Source organism: Grammomys surdaster, unplaced genomic scaffold (genome assembly GCF_004785775.1).
Source record: "Grammomys surdaster isolate TR1022 unplaced genomic scaffold, NIH_TR_1.0 128, whole genome shotgun sequence".
NCBI classification, from domain to species: domain Eukaryota; kingdom Metazoa; phylum Chordata; class Mammalia; order Rodentia; family Muridae; genus Grammomys; species Grammomys surdaster.
Window position 1 is genome coordinate 3675595 of NW_021604586.1, and position 9664 is coordinate 3685258.

Consider the following 9664-nt stretch of genomic DNA (forward strand, 5'->3'; position numbering starts at 1 on the left):
TCCTCCCCTCCCTCCTCCTCCCTCCCTCCTCCTCCCCTCCCTCCTCCTCTTCCTCTTCCTTCCTCCTCCTCCCCTCTCTCCTCCTCCCCTCCCTCCTCCTCCTCTTCCCTCCTCCTCCCCTCCCTCCTCTCTTCTCCTCCTCTTCCTCTCTTCCTCCTCCTTTCTTCCTCCTCCCCTCCCTCCTCCTTCCCTCCCTCCTCCTTCTCTCTTCCTCCTCCTCCTTCTCTCCTCCCTCCTCCTCCTCTCTTCTTCTTCCTCCCTTTCTCCTCCTCCCTCCCTCCTCCTCCCCTCCCTCCTCTCTCCTCTTTTTCCTCCTCCTCCCCCTCCTCCTCCTCATCATTGTCTTCTCTCTTTTCTTCCCACATGGAGCTGGGACTCAGATCAGGTCCTTGTACTAGCAAGGCAAGCATTTTACCAACTAAACTACCTCCTCGCCCAGGGTATGTGGTTTACAGAGCAGATCACAGTGGCAGAATCATCTAAGGCAGGATGCAGGTAGGCTATGGGCTGCTTCACAGCAAGGAGGGAAACTGAGGCAGAGAACCAACAAGTGCAGCAGAGGTCTGGCTTGGCGACTCTGGTGGAGCTGTCTCCTCTCACACCTTGAAGGTTCAGAGTTGCCGGGCAGTGGTGGCACACGCCTTTAATCCCAGCACTTGGGAGGCAGAGGCGGGCGGATTTCTGAGTTCGAGGCCAGCCTGGTCTACAGAGTGAGTTCCAGGACAGCCAGAACTACACAGAGAAACCCTGTCTCGAAAAAACCAAAAAATAAAAAATAAAAAAATAAAACAAAAGAAGGTTCAGAGTTACCCTCTACTGGACACATGTGGGGTTGTGTGAGATGAGGCTACTACCTTTTGGAGAAAGGACTGGGTGGCAGTTACATAAGTGACAGCTTCTCCCAAGAACAGGTGAGCACTGCTTGGTCTCTTAGTGAGATGACTGAGAGATTTATCCACGGAGTTCTGAGGATGAGGAGCTCTTTCTGCTGCAAGTGTTCTTGGGAGGTAAAGAGGTAGGGCCACGGGAGGGGCTGCACATGAGCCTAGTTTTGAACTCAATGCCTAAAATGTCAAGTGTATAAGTGACCTGGGGCTCTCTGCTTACCTGCTTCGTGCCTCAGTTTCTTTAAATGTTAACACAGGAGGTGATAACAGCCTGGGGCAGTTAGGAGGGTCAAGTAGCTTCAAGGATACAGAATTGAGGAAGCACTGGCTGGCTCAGTCTGTGAGAGAAGCAGGAGAGCCTTGGGCGTTAAGTCCTGGCCTGGTGTCTCACTACATAACAGTTTGTCCAGACTGCACAGAGTTCTGTGAGGACCAGGTAATCCAGCACATGTAATGGCCCAGGTATTGGTAGGTGACTTAAGCTATGTAGCCCTGAGTAGACCTCAGGCTTCTAGGTCAGTTTACGCATCACCTTGACCGCTGCTACTGGCTACACAGCCTCGGATTAATTTCAGTAACACCCGCACGTATCGGTATTGCAAAGATGACACCTTTGTGCCCTGCACATCTCCCTGTTGGCACCTTGCAGCTCCCTGGGACAATCAATAGCTTTTGTTTATTCACGGCAGAAAACCTTTATCAGTGATTAAGCTCTGAGGCTCGGGAGTGGCCAGCCCTGATCAGTGAGTTCCAGGAACAGGAGGTTCAGAAGCCTCAGGACAGGACCCACAATAGCCTGCGCACGGCGGCATAGTGTCCCCGAGTGGGAACAGAGGCAAAGTTCTTGACTGTTCTTTCCCACTGCGGAGTCTTGAGTGAGGACTTGTCAGAACTCCAAGTACGCTTGATAAGAGAGGTCCTAGCACTAAGGACAGGATTGCAGGGGAGCGAGCAGAAGCACACACATAGCCTGGGAAAGGAGGGAGCCTTTGTAGGTAGGCCCCATCCTCCAGCATCTTGGTCACGCTGGCGCTATGTAGGTTATGTATCCATCTGTCTTGAACTCAGTCATGTCTCTCCTCACCCAACCCCTGCCTCATCCCCCAAGATTATGTCCTCCTCCCAACAACTACCTGCTCTTCTCATTCAGATGCTCTGTCCGAGGCTCCAGGGGAGAGACCAGTGTTCGTCTATGATCATAGACAGCAAACTGTACTCTGGGCCATCAGAGCCATGTGTGCTGTGGTGGAGCCCTACTGGCTTGACCCCCTAGTGAGGCTACTGCCATCTTGACTTTGTCTGCGCTCTCTGTGATGTCTGTTCTAGTTGAAGCTGCATAAAGACACATTTGTTAGAACCTTTCCCTGGCATTAGCACGTGTGGGTAGGCTTGTACTTAAGAGCCTGTCTCTCTTGGAACTTCCTCATGGCCTATAAGGCTGCACAGCCTCCTGGGGTGGCACTCAGGGTAGCTTTGATCCTGGCCTGTTCTTTCCCCTCTCTTGTCCAGCTGTCTTTCTATGTCCCTTCTGCCTGCCAGGTGCCAGCAGCTGCTGTAACAAGCCAAGTACAGGCAGGCCATGCTCCTCCCTCCTACCTCTTCCCTCCTCCTTCTTCCCTCCTCCCTCCTCCCCCAGCTCTAGAGACCAGGAGCTTCCCAGTGACTGGAGGTGCCAGTACCCTGCATTTCTTATGGCCCCTTTCAACCCTTAGCCCCTCTCTGATCATTTGTCCTCTCCAAGGACCTTGGGGTGCCATTACCCTTACTCTCTTGGGAGTCAGTATCAGCTCCCCGTTACAGAGAACCTGTCACACCTACCACGTTCCCTCTGCTAAACTGGGAAAACACATCTATATGTTCTGAAGATGGTGATGTCAGTATCTTGGGAGGAACCGTTCCAGGGCCCCTCCATTGCACCCACTATCCTCCAACACGGAGGTGGGGACCCAGGGCCTCCTGTGTGCTAAGCCCATACCAACCGATGAGGGACACAACCTCAGAGTGAAATCTCTAGCCCTCGATTTGCACTTTAGTTTGAGACAGGTTTCACTAAGTTGTCCAGGCTGGCTTTGAACTTTTGACCCTCTTGCCTTAGCCACCCAAGCTCTGGATGGTATATTGGCACTGGCAGGCCCGGCTGACCTATGTTTCTATGTGCAGGGCTCTGTCCTGGGTGCCAAGAATGAAACTGGGCTCCTGGGTTTACAGCCCAGAGGGACAGGTCTGAGTCTGTCCTTGGGGGTAGTTGTTCAGTGGTTGTTGGGAGAGACTTATAGAAATGCCTGGGACCCAAGAGCCCAGCCCCCACCTGTGGAGGGCAGGACAGGAATCCTTGGAGACAACACAACCACTTTGGGGCTGACCTTGAATGGACAAGAATTAGCTATTTTGAACAGGAATAGGCCCAAGCCATAAGCCAGGCCTGGCTCCACCCAGAGGTACTGCTGTCTCCTCGCAGGGGCCCTAGGTGCTGCTGGGACTGTTTCTCATTGGCCCTTCCCATCCTGCGGTCTCAGCTGAGGTCTGTCCAGACCCCTCCTAGGGGCTTTTCTCCCTGCCCTGTGTCTTTACCTGCTGAGCCACCTCACTGGGCCTGTTCCACCCTACGAACAGCTCAATGGAGCACACCCCACCCTGGAGAAGCTCACTCCACATTCAGAGTGGAGCCTTTGGTTACCACATGGCTCTCACAGTAGGGAAAGGTCCTGGGTAGGAGGCAGGTCCAGGTTTGTGGAGAGGCAAAGGAGTGTTCCAGGGAGCAGTCGAGCCATGTTGTCTGCTGATTCTGACATCGCAAATAGCATTAAACAGGATGTGAGACTTGCACGTCTTCCTGGAGAGGCCCAGGGCTCCAAGCTTTTCTGAGTCTGTCTTTGCAAGGCTCCTTCCCTGCCTGACAGCTGTCAAAGCTTTTGGTATTGTTCCAATCCTCGAGGCCTCTGAAGGACAAGAGGGGACCTGACGGTCTCACCTTTGCCCTCCCCAGGTCACAGACCTCCTGGTGGACGAATCAAGCTTCACAGGAGAAGTGGAGCCATGCGCCAAAACAGACAGCCCATTGGCTGGCGGCGGGGATCTCAGCACCCTGAGCAACGTGGTCTTCATGGGGACGCTGGTGCAGTGCGGGAAGGGTCAGGTAAATGGAGCCCCGGGGCCCTGCCAGTTATAGCTCCAGACCCTGTGTTACCTCCGTCTCTCCTCCACACAGGGAGTTGTGATCGGAACTGGGGAGCAGTCTCAGTTTGGAGAAGTTTTCAAGATGATGCGGGCAGAAGAGGTGAGGGCTGTGGGGTTGTGGGCGCTGCGGGGACTGCGGGGCTTCTGGGCTGTGGGGGGAGGGGCTACGGGGCTGTGAGGCTACGGGGGCTGCGCGACTGCGGGGAGGCAGAAGAAGAGGGCAGCGGGGCTGAGGGTGGTCAGACACAGCTTCCAAACAGACTTGTTCTAAGCCAGAGTCGGCCCTGCTCCCCTACAGAAAGTTGGAGGACAGGGGATTTGGGAGCATACTTTCCGTTTTTAATTTTAAAACTTAGCATGCCTGCTGACAAGATAGCTCAATGGGTAAGGGTACTTGGTGCTGAGCCTGATTGATGACTCTCATACGGGAGAGAACCAATTCCCGAAAGTTATCCTCAGAACTCCATGTGTGCTTCCCTGCCCCCATCATGTTTATCAAGTATCTGTGCATGGTACCCAAGGTTCCTAACCATGGTCCCTCCACTCTTCCTCCTCCTCCTCTTCAACCTGCAGACACCTAAAACCCCACTGCAGAAGAGCATGGACAAGCTGGGCAAGCAGCTAACCATCTTTTCCTTTGGCATCATCGGTGAGTGAAGTCAGTTCCTGACGGGTTCTGCAGTCTTAGCAGAGCCATGCCGATGAAACTCCAGGGGCTCCGTGTTGGGCGCCACACATTGCTGGGTGTCTTAGGGTTTCCACTGCTGTGGAGAGACACCGTGACCAAAGCAACTCTTATAAAGGATAACATTTCACTGGGGCTGGCTTACAGGTTCGGAGGTTCAGTTCATTATCATCAAGGTGGGCGCATGGCAGCATCCAGGCAGGCACGGTACAGGAGGAGCTGAGAGTTCTACATCTTCATCTGAAGGCAGCCAGGGGAACACTGGCTCCCATGTGGCTAGGAGGAGGGTCTCTAAGCCCACCTCCACAGTGACACACTTCCTCCAGCAAGGCCAGACCTAACAGTGCCACTCCCTAGGCCAAGCATATTCAAACCTCCATACTAGTGAAACTGGGGTCCCCTTTTTGGGTTCTTAGTCTCATTAATTAAAGAATTTTATTTATTTTTATTTACTTATCTATTTATTTTCAAGACAGGGTTTCTCTGTGTAGTCCTGGCTGTCCTGGAACTCACAGAGATCTACTTGCCTCTGCCTCCCAAGTACTGGGATTAAAGGTGTGTGGCACCAGCCGCCCCCCCCACCCCCAGCAATGAAAGGATTTTTAAATGAGCTTGAGGACATTTTTATTAGAATTTGCAAGAAAATAATGGAACATCTTTCAGGGAGACTAATGTGGAGGGAGAGGAGGAGAGACGTCCATGGCTCTCTAGAGTTAGACCAGAATGTTCTGCCAAGGAGGTCAACAGGTCTCTCCATGGAGGAGACAGACAGGGTCAGGGGTAGCTTCAGAAAACAAACAAGAAAGCCCAAAGCATTAGGGAAAACATGTTCTGGAAAGAGATAGAAAAAAAAAATAGAGCCAGGCAGTGGTGGCGCACGCCTTTAATCCCAGCACTTGGGAGGTAGAGGCAGGTGGATTTCTGAGTTCGAGGCCAGCCTGGTCTACAGAGTGAGTTCCAGGACAGCCAGGGCTATACAGAGAAACCCTGTCTCGAAAAACAAAACAAAACAAAACAAAACAAACAACAACAACAACAACAACAAAAAAACCAAAAAACAAAAAAGCAAAAAAAAAAAAAAAAAAAAACAAAAAAAAAACAAAAAAAAAAAAAGAAAAAAATAGAAAGGAAAAGCTACTTCTCTGACTTAGGGCTTGTAACTGTGGGCTTTTCCACTTGCGCCCCAGTTCCTGAATAACAACTGGGAGGATTATTATTATTGAAAAAAATGCCTAGGCCATAACTCTGGCTTGTTCTCTGCTAGCTTGTAACTTACATTATTCCGTTTATTTGTTATTTTATTCTACATCTGCCCCATGGCTCGTTACCTCTCCTCAGTTTCATAAGTCCGATTCCTCAGAGACTGGGTGGGGAATCGGCTCAACCTTCTCTATTTCCCAGAATTCCTCAAACCCCCACCCCGCCTACCGCGGGATGGCCCACCTACTAATCCTGCCTCAGTTTATTGGCCATTCAGCTCTTTATTGACAGATGATGCTTCCACCCAGTACACAAGAGATTATCCCTGCAAGGACTTAGAAGTGGGGCCAACTCATCAGCGTTGCCTGGTGAGGCTCTGTGAAGGATTGATGTAAGGGTATTTTCCCCGGGAGCAAACATGCATTATATCTTTAAGGGAATGATTATTCCTCCCGCCTCCTTAGAAGGACTTCCGGTGAATCAGACTTCCTAGGGGTGGTCTCTAGCTGGTGATTGACAGACCCGGCTGGATTAACCCATAAGGGAAGGAACAATGGGCTATGATGTTCTCAGCTTTCGAACAGATCAGAACGCCCTGTCTCTACCAAGAGCCAAAGGTAGAGCCATTAGAAAGTCCCATCTTTTGGCCTTTCTGGATCCCATAACCGACACTGTTAGAGGAAAGACTCCAATTAGGGACGGTACCTCCAGAGAACTCCAGGTTCTTATATCCTGGAACAAAGCACTGGACCAGAAGCTTGTGTATGGGGAGAGATGTACAGATATTTTATTCAGGAAGAGAAAGCAATGGTGATCAACAGTAGAGAGGGTAAGAGAGTAAAGTCAACAGGGCACAGACTCGAGGTCTTCCAGTCCTTTTCTCTATTGCTGGAACATCTTGTGAATTTGTTCCTGGGTCCCAGTGATGACTCAGGTCAATTCTTCCCCACACCTCCAGGGCCCAGAACAATACCTAGTGCTTAGCAAACATTTGATAACTGGCAAAGGAGGAAGAGGAAATTTAATCAGGACCTAAGACATATTTAAAAAACAGTGACCCTGGGGCACTGGGGTGTGGCTCTGTGGTAAAGAGCTTGCTGGTGTGTGTGAGGCTCTGGAATCCATCCCCAACACTGAAAAACAAAACAAAACAAAAGCAAGAGGAACCAACAGAGGCTTACCCCAGCCCTCACAGGAGTAACAGAATATAAGTGAGAACAGCCCGGTGTGAACTAGTGACTAGCGTCTTCGTCCTAAGCTTGGTGGGAATCCTTTGGGAGGGGGTGAGGAGTGGGGAAGGAGGGAAAACAGGATTTTCTTTCCTAGTAGAATGTGTTTTCTTTGAACAGAAAAGAAGGGTGGATATGGGTTCTTTATATTTCTTTGTTTTTGTTCATTTGAAACAAGGTCCATGCTGACCTCAAACCCATGGCTATCCTCCTGTCTCAGCCTCCAGAGTGCTGGGATTCTAAGTATGAGCCACCATGCCTACATATCCTGCTTTATTCCTTTTGAACTACTCCCCTACCCCCCAGTCCTGGAGACTGGATCAGGGCTCCATGCACACAAGGCCATCCTTTCCCAGCTCTGCAGCTTCAAGCTGAGAGGTCATTACAAATTATTCCCAGCATTTGAGTTCCCAGAGGGCCCCTCAGGAAGCCACTATAAGCGCGATGAGGCACTGGGGACACAGGAGCCCAAACTGATTGCTGTCCTGTCTCTTGCAGGTCTCCTGATGCTGGTTGGCTGGGTGCAAGGGAAGCCCCTTCTCAGTATGTTCACTATTGGGGTCAGGTATGTGGCCAAGGCTCCCAGGTCCCTTCCCCAGCAGAGCGGGTAACGTGCTGCAGGGCAGGCAGGGATGGGGGAGATACTTCTTGGCCCCATCCGACTGGGTCTCCAGTGTCATATGGGAGAAGGCATGCACTGTATAGAACATGGGGACCCCTTCTCAGCCCTCTTTGCTGAGGGTTGGGTCTACCCAGCTGAGAGCCTGGGCTATATGGTAGCCTCTCTAGATAAGAGTGTGTCCCCAACACAGACAGAGTGTGACCTTGTTTATCACTTTCTAGTCACTGTGGCAAAACACACGAAGAAAGGAAGTAAGGGAGCAACTTCTCTTGGCTCAAGGTTTCAGAGGGTTCCCCATGGTCACTCTGCTCCTGTGGTGAGCCAGACACTGGTGGAAGGCATAGCAGGCCGGAGATTCTCCTGGCAGCAATCAGGGAGACACGCTGGTGCTCCTGGCTCTCCCCTTTCATTCCGTCTAGGCCCTTTGGGGTGGCACTACCCCACACACTCCCAGCCAAATCCTCTTCACCCAGAAGTGTGCTTTACTCATCTCCTGTTGATCCCTGTGTCCAATCAAGCTGGCAGTCCAGAGACTCTAAGATGGGCCAGGGCGGAGCTCAGTGATGGAGTATCACTGGCATGTGGAAAGCCCTGGGTTCCATCCCTGCACCACCAAAGATCAGCACATCTTACCTTGGCTTGATTACACCTACCAAGACTCTGTTCTCAGATAAGGTCAGCCATACATCCAGGGTTAGGACCTGGATAAATCCATCAGTCTCTCTGTCTCTGTCTCTGTCTCTGAAAGGATCTCATGTAGCCCAGGCTGGCTTTAAACCAGGATGGCCTTGAACTTCTGATACCTTGCATGTACCTGGTATATGCCCTGCTGGGAATTGAGCCCAGGGTTTGGGGTACCCAGGAGTGAGAGCCTGGATCTCTTGATACTAAGACAGGGAACAGGAACTCAACAGGTGATGCTAGCTGGTCCTTGCTCAGCTCCACGAAGTCACACATGCTCCATTTTACAAGTGGGGAAACTGAGGCTCAGGCTCTACAGCCGCCCATGGCTATAGAATCCAAGAGTGGAGGACAGGCTCTGAACCATCCCTCATGGTGCAGGATAGGACCCTTCACTTCTAAGGTTCTGTTCCCACCCTTGGCAGCTGGCAGCCGTCGTTGGCCTACAAATATTGACTAAGGGCTGATGGGCTGGCTGTTACATCATCAAAGCGCTGACTGAGCCTCGCGCCTGGGCCCTCATGAGGTTTTCAGGCTGGAGGAGAAAGTAAATGTGAATGATTTAAGTGTGGGTTAGCAATGCAGTTCCGGGGCTGGAGAGATGGCTTAGTGGTTTAAGAGCACTGACTGTTCTTCTAAAGGACCTGGGTTCAATTCCCAGCATCCACACGGCAGCACACAACTCTGTGTAGCTCCAATTCTAGGTAGTTTGGCACATTCACAGGCATACATGCAGGCAAACCACTGATACACATAAAATAAAAAATAAACAAACCTTACAAACAAACAATGCAGATAACAACTTAGCATCCATGCTGTATTGATACCCCATGGGAAATGCTGTGAGAGAGACTGAGAGCGAGCTAGGAGGGACCAGGGACTGGAGAAGTGCCCAGGGATGTGTTTTCTGGGACATTGAAAGTAGGGAGTTGAGAAGAGACAGTTAAGAGAATAACAGGAGCGGAGCACCAGGCAGGAAGAGAATAGCAGAAGGGGAGCACCAAGGAGCGGAGCACCAGGCAGGAAGAGAATAGCAGGAGGGGAGCACCATGCAGAAGAGATTAGCAGGAGCAGAGCACCAGGCAGAAAGAGAATAGCAGGAAGGGAGCACCAGGCAGGAAGAGAATAGCAGGAAGGGAGCACCAGGCAGGAAGAGAATAGCAGGAGGGGAGCACCAAGGAGG

General features: G+C 51.3%; 1 protein-coding gene across 1 annotated transcript in view; it reads left to right on the forward strand.

Moving 5' to 3' along the window:
- Atp2c2 (ATPase secretory pathway Ca2+ transporting 2) overlaps window positions 1-9664 on the forward strand; it is a 58939-nt gene that overhangs the window by 31120 nt on the left and 18155 nt on the right. The window contains exons 8-11 of the mRNA XM_028753022.1: window positions 3874-4023; window positions 4096-4164; window positions 4638-4713; window positions 7677-7743. Coding sequence (XP_028608855.1) covers window positions 3874-4023; window positions 4096-4164; window positions 4638-4713; window positions 7677-7743 — 362 coding nt within the window. The remainder of the gene's footprint in view (window positions 1-3873; window positions 4024-4095; window positions 4165-4637; window positions 4714-7676; window positions 7744-9664) is intronic.